The sequence below is a fragment of the Mustela erminea genome, chromosome 6, assembly GCF_009829155.1.
Source record: "Mustela erminea isolate mMusErm1 chromosome 6, mMusErm1.Pri, whole genome shotgun sequence".
NCBI lineage: Eukaryota > Metazoa > Chordata > Mammalia > Carnivora > Mustelidae > Mustela > Mustela erminea.
Window position 1 is genome coordinate 45,119,136 of NC_045619.1, and position 14,447 is coordinate 45,133,582.

Below are 14,447 nucleotides of genomic sequence, written 5' to 3' on the forward strand. Positions count from 1 at the left end.
TAAGAGTAGCTCATATTTTGTAAATACAAACCCATTCACTTTTGTAGCTCTGGTCAATGTTTTTGAGATAAAAAGAAAGATAACTTAATTCTTTATACATCTACAATAACCTTGTTTTAAAGTAAACTTCCATACCTCTGAAAATTCTTGGGAAAATAGGGAACACAGTTATAGAATGTCTTCCTGTATTGTCTCCTCTAGAGTCAATACCTTTCATTATAACCTAACACCAATAAAGAGGAAATCTCTACAAACCCCATACAAATAAGTTTTAATTACCTAATTCAGAGACTTTAAAAACGAATTATCATACAGTGTACACTGGCTGCCTATTTGGGCTTAAAATATTAAAGGGATGTCTTTGTGCAAAAAGGAGAATAAATTACTGTCCTAACAGCAAGTATGAGAATTCCTCTTAGGAACCATTCTGATAAACCACTTCGAGCGGAAACTCAAATCCTTAGAGATGAGCCAGCATGAGATGATGCCACAGTAGAGGAAGTTAAACAATTCAGCATTAGAAATGAAAAAGAACTTAGCGACAGAGAAGCTGTTGCAGAATTTATGACAGAACAGCAAAGTGACTTTTAAGGAAAGAAAGACCCAACATTACATTTTATGAGTTTGTGTGGTTTCATTTTGGGTTTTGCAACATAACACCCCAGCATTCACAAATGCATACATCACCTCCCACGCATCAGTAGTAGCAGGTTAACGGGAGAGAGTTTTCTTACTTGTTTTGATTTTTGGTTTTCTAATGCAAATCAAAGAAATGCAAGATCCATGTCTCCCTTGACATGGTTTGGGACAAGAACAGATCTGAAAGCTACCAGTTCACAGAAACACCTCTTATCCAGAGGTGAGCAGTATTAGCTAGAATGAATACAAATATTTCTCTCTTCCCCCTCTATTCCCAGAGGAATATTCTCCATGGGGAATTTTCAGAAGTTCCAATCTATCAACTAAACTCACTGACTCTAGTCACTGTATCTCCTCCCAGTCTCACCCCCATTTATTCCTGAATACATTCATTAGGACTTTGACCTGAAACTGCTCTTGTCAAGGTCCCTAATGAGGTTCACCTGGCTAGGTTCAATAAATAGTCAATTCTCAGTCTCCATCCAACTTGACTTCCCACAATTTATCATCTGCTTATTTTTGAAATTCTTCACTAGATGCCCAGAAGTACTGTGGATACCTGTTTTCTTAGTGCATCAACCAGTTGCTCCTTCTCCATAGCCTTTACTGGCTCTTAACGTCCTTAACCTCTGAATATTGGATCAGTCCCTCCTTGTTTCTATTCTCTTTTCTATCTGCTCTCACAGTCCTGGCAAGCCCATCCAACCACATAGCTTTCTGTATCATCATACACTGTCAAATGGATATCTCTAGCCAGATTATTCACCCAAACCTCGTATCTATAAATTCAACTACCTATTTAAATTCCTTTCCCACATCAAGGTGCTACTTAAATGTTTAACAGACACATCAGTATCAAAAATCATCTCCTTCCACAATCATTCTGTCTCAGTAAAAGGCAATTCCATCTTTCTCATTCTCAAGCCAAAAACAAAGACTTGGAGCTGTCCTTGGTACCTGTCTCTCATCCCTCATTCTGATCATCGGCAAATATTTTTGTCTCTGTTTGAGATACATATCAAGAATTGGACCATTTCCAACCACCTCACTGTTAACATCTTAATCTAAGCAACCATCATATTTTGCCTGAATTTTGTTGGAGCCTCTTAAATGTTTTTCATGGTCTGGCCTTTCCCCTTCATCAGGGTCTCTCAACCTCAGCACTACTGACTCTGGGAGCTAGTCTTGTTGTAAAGGCTGAGCTCAAAAGTGACCAATAGCTTTCCATCTCACCCAGGGGAAAAAAAGAAAAAAAAGGGAAAAGGAAGAGGAAAAGAAAAAAGAAAGAAAGAAAGAAAAGAAAGAAAAAAAAAAAAAGCCAGAGCCCTTACCATGGCCTGATGACTCTACATGATAGATTACCCACCCCTTTACTCCTTCTTAGACCTCATCTCCTTTCTCACCCATTTACTCACCCTGTTCTAGTCATACTTGCCTACTTGCCTCCTTGTGTTCCTCAAATATACCAAGTTTCCATCTCTAAGTCTGGGTACTTTGTTACCTTCGCCTATATACCTATATCCTTGTCCCACAATCTCCATTTGGCTTGCTCCTTCACACTGCCTTGGGTTCTTTGCTCAAAAGTTGGCTTCCAAATGAAGCCCCAGAAGGAAAGGAATTTTTGACTTTTTTATTCACTGTTGTAATCCCATCACACAGAAAAGTGCCCATGGTGGGGACACTCAATAGTGCATATTTAATAAATGAGGGAAGGAAGAAAGGAGGAAGGGAAAGAAGAAAGGAGGAGTGGAATCAAAGATAGAAGGGGAGGAGGAAGAGAGGGTAGACTAGATCTTGGAAACCACTGTAGGTAGATTTGAAGGCTTCAAGGCAGATGCAGCTGACATCTAGGATACACATACAAGCACCATTAAGAAAGACTGATTGGTTTCCACTGAACTTATTTAATCATTACATACAACAGAAACTAAGGATTCGTCAAAATGCTTCTGTGTTTAGGAATTTTATGTAGGGAGTATTTAGAAAACATACTCATAAGTCCATTAATATGTAGAACTAAATATCTATAGATATATAAAATAAGTAGAACTTAAAAAAGGAATTTTATAAAGTGCCATGGGCTGTGGTAATTCCCCTAGTTACCTACAAAGGAGTGTGCTGGGGTAAGTCAAATCATTCAATTATATACACCGTAAGGAGCTTAAATAGTAATAGTAACAGTGAACAAAGCTCTTTTCTACCAGGTGAAAGCCTGCATGGTTCAATTGTGAGTGAAAGAGAGGAACAGAAATGCTTCCTGCTGCAAGCTGACAGTTACATCGAACCCCCTGAAGTTATAAATTGAGTTCCTCTACTAATTACTGGTCTGAAGGGGACAAAGATCCACATTTTATTTTTCTTGCTGAACTTGCAACATAAGCACTTGTGAATTTTACATTAGGGTCAAGCTGGGAAGTTCCCAGCTGGTTTTACCTGGAGTAGAGAACAGTGTCACCTCCCATGCAAATAAGGTCAGAGAGTCCTTCCTGCCTGGGTGCCTACCAGGGAGATTTCAGTGTAACAGATTCTAACAGGGAAGTTGATACAGGGGGGAGAAAGAGAAAGAAGGAAAGAAGACAGAACAAAACTAAACTAAATATAGATCCTATGTGAAATACAATTTTGTTTAGAAATTTGAAATAAAATTGTATGCATTTTAAGAGCACATATTTCAAAAAGACTTCAGAATTTTGTAATATCATTCCTTAAAATTGTATGCCACACCCATTTTGGTAACAATATCAACTATTCTACTTACTTTCTAAGCTACTCATTGTAAGACCAATAAAGCTACACAGCAGGCAGTTACTTTAATAAAATAGGCCCAGTTCTCCTGAGAGAGGAACCTGTTGTTCAAATACCAACACTTTTGATCAGGTAAGCACTTTATTCTCGCCAATGAGCAATCACTTTTATGTGTGTGCTGATGAAAAATGTTCTTGGGAAGGAAAAATATTGGGGGGGGGGAGGAACAAAAGACTGCTGTGATGTACTATTTCAAAACGGGTTTTCTGAAAAGGAAAAATAACTTCAGTGTTTTCTAATGGGTACATGTACCCTTTCTAACTTCCTGGAAATTCATTGTTCACTCCCTTGCAAAAGCAGGAGCTTCACTCAGATTAGGATAATAAAATTCATTTATTCATTCAACAAACAACTATTGAACATACTGTCTTTGTAAAAGGAAGAAAAGTCAAAGTATTCATGATGAACATAATCTCCATTGTACAATTTCCCTTCTCTTTTGTTTTTATTCTACTTGCTACAACTGTACTGAAACATGACCACACAAAAATAAATGTGAGGGATAACTAATATATTGTGGTCCAAGATCTGAGAATTAGGAAAGAGAAAATAATGAGTGTCTTCTCAGTGTAAAACATGAAAGAGTTCTGGGAGTCATCAAGACTTTGCTTGAAATCCCAGTTCCACCACTTACTGGCTATCTGAATGAAGGAAAGATTCCCTGGATATCAAGTCCCTTGAGTGGAAAATGTTCTAACAGTACCTATCCATCTAGTACTTGAGGATTAAATGAGATGTTAGCAAGCACCCCTCCAGAGCACAAACTCAATGAATTATAGCTACCTGAGTTATCTTTTGGAAACCTAAACTTAGATAATGCCTTTCTTAATTCCTACGAGGAATTCTTGGCAAGATTTAAGAAGCTTAAGTTTTATTTTATCTCTTCAGAAGAAATTATTTTTCATGTTCATCTTCTCTAAAAATATAATTCTTGGAATTTTCACGTGTCAAATAAACGCATGAAGACAAATTTCTACCTTCAAGGATCCCTTCCAGTAAAATAATCAAGAAAATACTTACCTAGTTTTGGCAAGGAGTAGGGCACTTTAAAGTAGTCTTCATAAAATTCTATTAATCTCTTTGTTATATGGAGAGCATAGTCCCCAGATCCTCTTCTGATAGCATCGGGTCTTGCATATAATCGTACCTAATTAAAAATATATATAAAAGTTACTTTAGCCTTTTGGTATTCAAATTTTATCTTCCCTGCATATTATGAATCTACACAAATCACTGTGAATACTACAAAAATTAAACAGTATTCCTATTCATATATCAAAGCATGCTGTGGCAGAAAGAACCAAACTTGAACAATTAAAGTAACCAAGTTGAGCAAGTCACAATTTCCTCTCTTTACAAGATGACATAGAGAAGATTTATACACCTTGCATCAAAATAAATATTCAAGTTATCATTTACATGTGCTTGCTAGAGATATGAAGGTATGGTGGATTACTATAATGGTTCCCTAACTATGCTCTAAGTAGGCAGGATATGGTGGCTCCACAGGAGAGAAAATCCATGGTTTGTTAAAGGCACACTGCATCAGTTTTGGAAGTATTACTAGACTGAACAAAATATAATTTATTCTTCCTTCTTTTCTTTGGAACCAAATGTCCTAATTCCCAATATGCAAAGTAGGAATAGCAACCTTTTTCCATACATAAATGACTGCCATTCTGGAAGTCTGGCTACAACCGCTCCCAGCTTCAAAACCAGCTGAAGTATTTCATATTTCTAATACAATTTGGATACTTAATATTGATTTTTAAATCAAGCCCTGTATATTATCTAGTCCTTGGCCAAAAAGAAGCCTGAGGCAGATAACACAAACTGAACAAAACTAACAATTGTACAGGAAAGGTTAAAATGAGATTAGTTGACATGAAGATTTCATAAAGCTATCCAGCATCTTTCTTCCTAAAGGCTAAATCTATTTTTCACAGATGTGGCCCCTAATCCTCATATCAATTCTGTGAATAAGAAATAAGCATTTCGTAGAGCAGTGGAGAACACAGCAGTCAGGGAGTTGGGTGTTAGTCCTGCTATGCCACTAAGCAAGCTGGGTGATACTGAACAAATTACTTAACCTCTTTGGGCTTCAAACGTTCTCACTTATAAAATGAAGGTGTTGACTAAAGTGCTTTTAAGTTCTAAAACACATTATTTCCAGTCCCATTTTACAGATAAAGGAGTTTGTGTTCTTTTCAAATCACTACAAAAATAAAATAAATGGTTTACTCAGTATGTGGAAATGGGTATTTATATTCAACAGGAAGATGAAGGAAAGCTGTACTCAATCATATGAAAATTGATTATACAATCAATTCTGTTATCCTTGCTAAAGGAGAGAGAACAGCGACGTATACAAACACAAAGAGTAGAAAGTTAAGAAAAATGCATTCTGACTTGATGTTAGAAAGAACTGTAACTCAATAAGATATTTACTAAATTCAATAACAATTATTTACTAAAGTAGTGAAGGTACTTCCTACCCAACAACCGAATCAAATATCAAATTTAGTTCACAGTCACCTTCACTTTTAGTTGGTAGTAATATAAAACCAAAAACTATCAGGAACTACCAGATACAACAGCAGAACTTAACACTCAGAGAGAGTGTGGACATGATTCCCTGACCCTGACATTAACTGATTATAAATAGGCACTGTCTTAAGTTCCCAAGAAGCACACCCTAAGGAAAGTGTGGGCATGCAAGTGAGTCACTAAGAAAATGTTCTTTGGAGAAACCTTCAAGAGAGCAAGGCAAGCAAGATAAGGGAGACTAAGAAGTCAAGGAAGGTTGCATGCAATTTTAGGCAAAGTCCTGGCCTTAGCCTGATCCCACAGGGAGCTCTAGAGTATAAACTGCACTTGCAAGTTTGCACTGTATTGAGGCATGAGAGCTAAACCTCCATACTTTGCATTCAGTCACTGGATACTGGTTACTAAGGGCAAGGCCTAAAATACCAAGGACTTCTTGTTCTTGGAGCATCTAGGTGATGTAGCTCCAGTGGCCCAAAGACAGCCCTCTGGAAAAAGATTTTAGGTGTGAGCTTCTAGGAGCAAAGTAATGAAAAGCTGGGAGATAGGCACATCAAACAGGAAAAGTTTGAGGAGATCTGGTCCTGGCATCATCAGCATATACCACAGACAGTAATCGTTTACTCATGTAGTCATTCATTCAACAAATATTTATTTGGCATCTAACTTGCACCAGGGCCTGGACTAAGGATTTTTGATTTAGTGATGAAGCCATGTTTTCTAACCAGAGATTGTACAAATTATTTTGAGGGGAAAAAAGAGCAATGAAGGTGTAGTCCCCATTCTCAAAGAGTTTCCCATGGACTCAGTAAGTTAGATGATAACAGATAATGATATATGTCATATTAATGGTAAACTAAACTAACAAATGTATTCTGAGGAAGAATGGATAGCTTTCAGAAGGCTCAATGGTGAAGTAAATAGTAAATTCATGTTGAAACTATAACCAGGACCGCTGTAAAATGATACAGCAAAAGGTTGCTGATTTTATTCCTACAAAGTATCATTGATTTTTGTAGAAACACAGCCATTCCCATCAATCAACTCTACCAGTTGGTCAACCTATCTGTAGGCCCAGACAAGAGAAACAATTAAATCAATCTGTTTGTCAAGATTTGATGGAAATAATCCAATCTGCATGAGAAGATAAAACATACACAGGCTTACCACGGTGATTTTATTTGCTCCATTCAAACATTTATTGCATACCTTCTGTGTACCAGGCATTGTACACATATTACTCTGTGTGCCAGGGATAGAAATAGAACAATACAACTTCCTACCACAAAATGAATGAGACATTTACACCTACTACTCATAGTATGTGGAAAACAAACACATCCACAACAAAAATATAATGTGAGCAATGTAACAGTGAACTCTGCCTTTCCCCATTACAAAGAATTAACTGACTAAGCTCCTACATGAGGCCAAGCCCCCCACATATACTCTATCTCCTCTTGCCTTTTTGAACATCATGCCCAAACTTCTCTCCTTTATCTCCTACATCACCAATTTATGCCTCCAAACTGGATAATTTTCATTAGCATATACTCTGTATTGTTTCCTATGTTTTCAAACAAAAAATTTTTCTTGAGCACAGTTTCTCCAGCTATGGTTTCCAGCAATGCCTATTGAGTTTTCCATATAGTTAGTATGAACATATAAGTTAAAATCCAAACTAAAACACTTTTCAGAATGAAAATAGCCCTTACACCATGAGATAGTAAGTAAGATGATTGTCTATTTATTCTGCCTGCTTCTAATCCTTCTTGAACTCACTGCAATAGGGCTTTCATCCCCATTATATACCAACAATGTTCATCCCTACTATATCCCAAAAGTGTTCTCACTGAGATCACTAATGGCCCCAGGTTGCCAAATCCAACAGTCAGATTCTAGTCTTCAACATGTTTCACCCTCCTTGAACCACTGTTTCCCTTCCTTGAACCATTTTCTTCCCTTGGCTTCCATCTTACTTTTTCTTCTATCTCATTAACCACTCCTTCTCAGTTTCCTCAGTGACTCTTCCTCATCCTCATCGCTTTCATCACTTAATTTTGGAGGGTCCTAGGTATCAATCCATAGACATCTTAATTTTTCTGCCTATGTTTGTTATCTTGGTGGTAACATTTAGTCTCGTGATTACAAATATTAGATGCCAAAGGCCTATTTCCAACTTCCAGACTCATTAATCTAGCTGCCCATTGGATATCTGCACTTGGATATCTAAAAGACATCTCAAGCTTAACACGTTTGAAACCAGATACCAGATCTCCTCTCCTCCTCTCTTCTATTCTCTCTCCCTCTCTCTCTCTCTCTCACAGACACACATAAGTTCCCTTTAAATTCTTTACATCTGGCTGCCCAAGGCCAATTCCTCAACCTTATCCTTCTTTCTCTTGCATTCCACATTCAATTGGTTATTAAATCCTTTGGCTCTCTACTGATGTCTCATTCCTTCTCCCTTCAGTCAGTTCTCTACACAGCAACCAAAGCTTTCAAATGAACATCAAATCATATCACTCTTCTGTTTTTCCTCTTCCAGTGGCCTGCGATCTCATTCAGAGAAAAAGCCCAGGTTTCTAGAAGGGTCCCAAAATCCCTATAAAAATCTAGTCTCCTTAACTTCTCTGGCCTCATTTCCTACTATTTTCTTCCACATTAACCTTACACACTAGCTTCCTTGTCATTCCTCAAACACACCAGAGATTCCTCTGTCAAGGCTTTGAGTTTTCCATTGGGTATCTCCATGACTTATCCCCTCCTCTTTTAGATAATTGTCCTAATAACCCCCTGTTTCTGAGAAGTCTTTCCTCTCACTTCAGGACTCCCTTCCTTGCTTTATTGTTTCCTGTATCATTTATCACCATTTAACAAAACATAAGTTTTCCTTATTCATTTTGCTTCTTGTTGCTTTTTTTCCCAAGAATATAGATTGCATGAGAACAAAGATTTTTACCTATTAATTCTAACTATGTGAAAGTGCCACTTTGGAGGTCAAAATATTTTGTTCAATTTACTTCCCAAGTGTCTTGTGCATAGTAGACATTCAATAAAACTTTGATGAAGGAATGAATTAACTCCACAGGTGTGTGCAGGTCCCAAGGGAGTATATAACAGGAATTCTTTGATAAAACTGTGGGATTCTCAGAAGGAGGGGACATTTCACCTCGATCTTGAAAGATAAGCTGAATGTAGTAAGCTACCAAGTGGAAATCCCAGAACAAAATAACATTATGTGCTAAGGCAACAATGTTGACCAAATAATAAGTGATTTTAAAATTAGTAACAAACATTGGCATTTTATTATAATAATGATGGCACTTCATTGCTAAATATTAAGCCAGAAAATAACAAAATTACTTTTGCATTTCAGAAAGACCATATCAGTGACCTATACCAGTTGAACTAAGGTATGGGGGCTACTTATTAAACCTGCCCACAGACAAAATGAGAAAAGTGAGGAAGCATGCAGTGATAGATGACACTAAAGAAGTGAAAAGAAATTTCAAACCAGATTTATAAAGGGCCTATAAACCAAATTTTAGGATATTAATTTAATACTATGGGCACAGACAAGATTTTAAGGCACAAATGACATAGTCAAAATTAGGTCTTAACAGATTACATCACTGCAAAGAAAAATTAAGGAATCGATCCCATTTATAATTGCACCAAAAATAATGAGAAACCCAGAAATAAACCTAACCAAAGAGGTGAAAGACTTGTAGTTTGAAAACTATAAAACACTGAGGAAAGAAATTGAAGATGACATATAGAAACAGAAAAACATTCCATGCTCATGGATTGGAAGAATATTGCTAAAATGTCTATACTACCAATAAGAAACTCTTAATCATAGGAAACAAACTGAGGGTTGCTGATAGGGAGTGGGGTGGAGGGATGTGATAACCAGACAATGGTCACTGGGGAGGGTGTGTGCTATAATGAGCACTGGATATTACATAAGACCGAAGAATCACAGACCTGTACCCCCAAAACAAACCATACATTATATATTAATTTTTTAAAAAGTTTCTAAATCCAGAAAATAGAAGGAAAAATTTTTAAAAAAGAACATTCATGTGAAAGCATTTTAACAATTAGTCAATACTAAGATATATTAACCTATTAAAGGGAACTAACCCAACAATGTGATCATAGGCAATGCCATCACACATGTTTCCCTGGCTACATAATTTTCCATTTGTCAAAGGCACAATTTTTAACATGAATACTTGTAATAGCCACAAGTTACCAAAGCTACTATTTATCATAATAAACATTCAGATTTTCCAAGTCTGAAAAAAATGTCTATACTACCTGAAGCAATCTACACATTTAATGCAACCTCTATCAAAATAACAACAGCATTTTTGACATAACTACAACAAGCAATCCTAAAATATGTATGAAACCACAAAACACCCAAAATAGCCAAAGCAACTTTGAGAAAGAAAAGCAAAGCAGGAAGTAACTTCAAGTTATATTACAAAGCTGTAATGATCAAAACAGTATAGGACTGGCAAAAAAACAGACATAGGGATCAATAAAACAGAAGAGAACACCCAGAATTAAGCCCACAATATATGGTCAATTAATCTTCAACTAAGCAGGAAAGAATATCCAATGGGGGAAAAAAATCTCTTCAAAAAATGGTGCTGGGAAAACTGGACAGCAACACACAAGAATGAAACTGGATCACTTTCTTATACCATACACAAAAATAAGTTCAAAATGGATGAAAGACCTAAATATGAAACAGGAAACCATTAAAACCCTAGAGAAGAACATGGGCAGTAACCTCTTTGACATTAGTAGTAGCAACTTCTTATGAGATTTGTCTCCTAAAGCAAGAGAAACAGAGGCAAAAATAAATTGTTAGGACTTCATCAAAATAAAAAGCTTTTCACAGTGAAGGAAACAATCAGTAAAACTAAAAGGCAACCTACAGAATGGGAGAAGATATTTGCAAACGATATATCTAATGAAGGGTTAGTATACAGAATATATAAAAAATTTATAAAGGTCAACACCCAAAAACCAAATAATCTAAATAAAAATGTGCAGAAGACATGAACAGGCATTTTTCCAAAGAATATATACAGATGGTGAAGAGATCTCAACATCACTCATCACCAGGGAAATATAAATCAAACTATAATGAGGTATCACCTCACATCTGTCAGAATGGCTAAAATCAACAACACAAGGAACAAAAGATGTTGGCAAGGATGTGGAAAAAGGGGAACTCTATTCCACTGTTGGTGGGAATGCAAACTGGTACAGCTACTCTGGAAAACATTATGGAGATTCTTCAGAAAGTTAAAAAAAATTACCCTATGATCCAGGAATTGCACTATAGATATTTACCCAAAGAATGCAAAAATGCTAATTCAAAGGGACACGGCACCCTGATGTTCTCAGCAGCATTATCTACAACAGCCAAATTATGGAAACAGCCCAAGTGTTCAGTGACTGATGAATGGGTAAAGAAAATGTGATACACACACACACACACACACACACACACACATGAATATCTTACCATCAAAAAGAATAAAAAAGAATAAAATCTTACCATCTGCAGTGACATGGATGGAGCTAGAGCATTATGCTAAGTGATATAAGCCAGTCAGAATGAAATACTGTACGATTTCATTCACAGAATTTAAGAAACAAAACAAATAAGCAAAGGGATAAAGAGAAAGAACCAAGAAAGAGATTCTTAACTAGAGAGAACAAACTGATGGTTACTAGATAGGAGGAGGGGGGCCTGTATTAAATAGAGGATGTGGATTACTTGTCTAGTGCTCTCTGGCCACCCTGTGATTGGTGCAAGCCAAGAACTCTTAACTAGAAGAAATTCTATTGCCTTGTAAAATCTGAACCCAAACACATTGAGACCACACACCAAGGTGGTGAATAGTCTAACCTGTGCTGACATTAGGGCACAACCTGTTCGATAGTTTTAGCTTTCTGTGAACATTTGTAACCCCTGCTTTAATCACCTCCCACCTTTTGCCACCTGCTGCTGCTACCTGTCCCTACTTGTGAGCTTCTCCCTGGTATGCCAAGAGCTGGCATTTTTAGTGGCCTTTGATGTTTTGTAATTGAGAGCTCATTCCAAAAGCAGAAAAAGGCAAAAAAAAAAAAAATATATATATATATATATTAAACCAGGGGAAAATGTCACTGAAACAAAGAAAAGACCAGATTACATCACTGCAGTGTAGATAATGAGCTAGAAGGGAATCGGAAAGTGTAGAAGGAAATGAGTTAGACTATTGCAGAAGTCCTAGTAAAAGATGTATGGTTTGCACTGGAGAGATGGCAGTGGGATACAGGAAAAAAAAAAATGGATGGATTTATTCAACTAGTCCTAACATTCTATCTGCTTCTTTGGTTACCAAATAAAGTCAATTATAGTCACACCTCACTTAAGGACAATCATTTACCTTGTCTATACCCATCCCACACCAGTGCCCTGTTGGAACAAAGGAGATCCAGTTAAAGGATGAGGGGAATAGTTCAAAATACATCATCAACTGTATAATTTTTATGTGTGGTTAGTCAGGAGTTTACCATTACAATAATTCATTTTATACTGTGAAAAAAATAACAGTTGTTTTCTTCTTTCAGAAGAACAAAGTTCCACTTAATCATAACATAGAAACTAAGTCTTCATAAATACAGCTATCACTCAAAAGCAATAAAATATAATTTTATTATACCTGCTTATTTCAATTTTCTGATATTCCATGATAAGAGCCCAGCTCTGAAAATGTAAATCACTTACCAGGGCTTTTCTCTCCCTCTGCAGAGCTTCTTCCAACAACCAGTATAAACCAATCTGCCCATTGAGTCCAGTGAAAAGGATACAACACGAGGAACATGCAGAGATGTGAAACTCTGCTTTCTCCCTAACTACTTCTGTCAACTTGTGACAGTCGGTTAACTTTTCCAGGTTGTTGTTCCAAGTTCTTTCCATGATAATAGTTTATCATGACCTGTATATATTATGCCCGAGAGATTGGTATACCTCAATTCACATCCCCTGGAAACACACGCATACCAACTGCTCAGCTAACATCCTTTATTGATTGTACCTCCTTTTTTTTCCCCACTAACTGCCCATGAGCTTGACACCAATTAGACCAAAATAACTTTAGTAGCCAATATGGAATAGAAGAAGCCGGCTTTGGAAAATATTCTTATGATGTAGTAATACATCATAGCAATGAACTAAGGTGTAAGAGTTACATATTTTGGATCTCTTAGAACATTTGAATGCTCAAAATAAGTGTTCCTAGGGGGGTGTCTATGGACTCAGGGGCCTTTACCTCATAGCTTAATGGACTCTCTATATTTAAAGTATAGTTGTTTCTCTCTTTATAAGATTTTAAGTATTTTAATCTTTGAAGGGAAAAAATGTTAAAGGCAGTTATCTCAAATCCATTTGTCATAAAAACAGGGATGGCAATTAAGTTTCAACTATCCTGAAAACTGAGAGTGGCTGCTTAGAGGACACGTTGGGATGAACCCTGAGACCACATCTGCAGCTGGCAGATCTGTGAAATGCCATCTGTGCTCTTAAGGATGGAAGCAGCAGCACTGGGGTCAGCTTTTGCCATTATTAGGATAGACTATCCTATGGAAGGGAGTCATAATGCAAGGGAACTTTAGAAAATTCAAATTGACTTTGTCTCTGAGAGCTGTGCAATTTATAATAAGAACATCAAAGACTAATTAAGGATTTCATCCACGGGACATTTATTTATTCAGTTATTATTTTAAAAAGCACCCATTAATGGTCAAGCCACTGTTCACATGCTGAATGTCCAAAGGTAAGCAAAAGACAGGTGGTCTCTTTTCTCAAGAGGCTCGTGGTCCAGTGGGGAGAAACAGCAACAAAGTCTTATAATTGAGAATAATAAAGTAGATCAAATTTACATTGTCTTTTCAGAGGAATCCTCTCTACAGAGATGATGATGAGCAGAACAGGGACAGAGCACCAGGGAAGTAAAGGAAAGCAAGCAACTGTTTAAATTCTTACATATAATGTTCATCTTTCACTGCTGTAAAGATTTCAAAGGAAAGGTAAAAATACATATATAATTGTAATATAATGCAAAAAGTGTTAGCAAACACATGCAATTGTCAGAAATATTTTAAAATCATATACTAAATAATTTTTCAGACTTTCTTTTAATAATTTAAAAAAATTCATAGATTTTCTTTTATTTTTTAAAAAAAGATAACACCTGTAGGAGAAGCATGGAGTTAGCAGTACATTCTGATTTTATAGATGAAAATTTTGAAATTTTGAAGTTTTTTTTTAAGAGGTTTTTTTATAGTCATCAAGTCACATTAAAGGACAATGAAACTAAATCTCTCTGTGCCTAAGCCTCTCTTCTAGATTGTTTTAATTATTTGTTGTGCTAAAAGTGAATTGT

General features: G+C 36.5%; 1 protein-coding gene across 1 annotated transcript in view; it reads right to left on the reverse strand.

Moving 5' to 3' along the window:
• Positions 1-14,447, reverse strand: part of TRHDE (thyrotropin releasing hormone degrading enzyme) — a 389,311-nt gene that overhangs the window by 277,691 nt on the left and 97,173 nt on the right. The window contains exon 3 of the mRNA XM_032347011.1: positions 4,465-4,591. Within this exon, the coding sequence (XP_032202902.1) occupies positions 4,465-4,591 (127 nt within the window). The remainder of the gene's footprint in view (positions 1-4,464; positions 4,592-14,447) is intronic.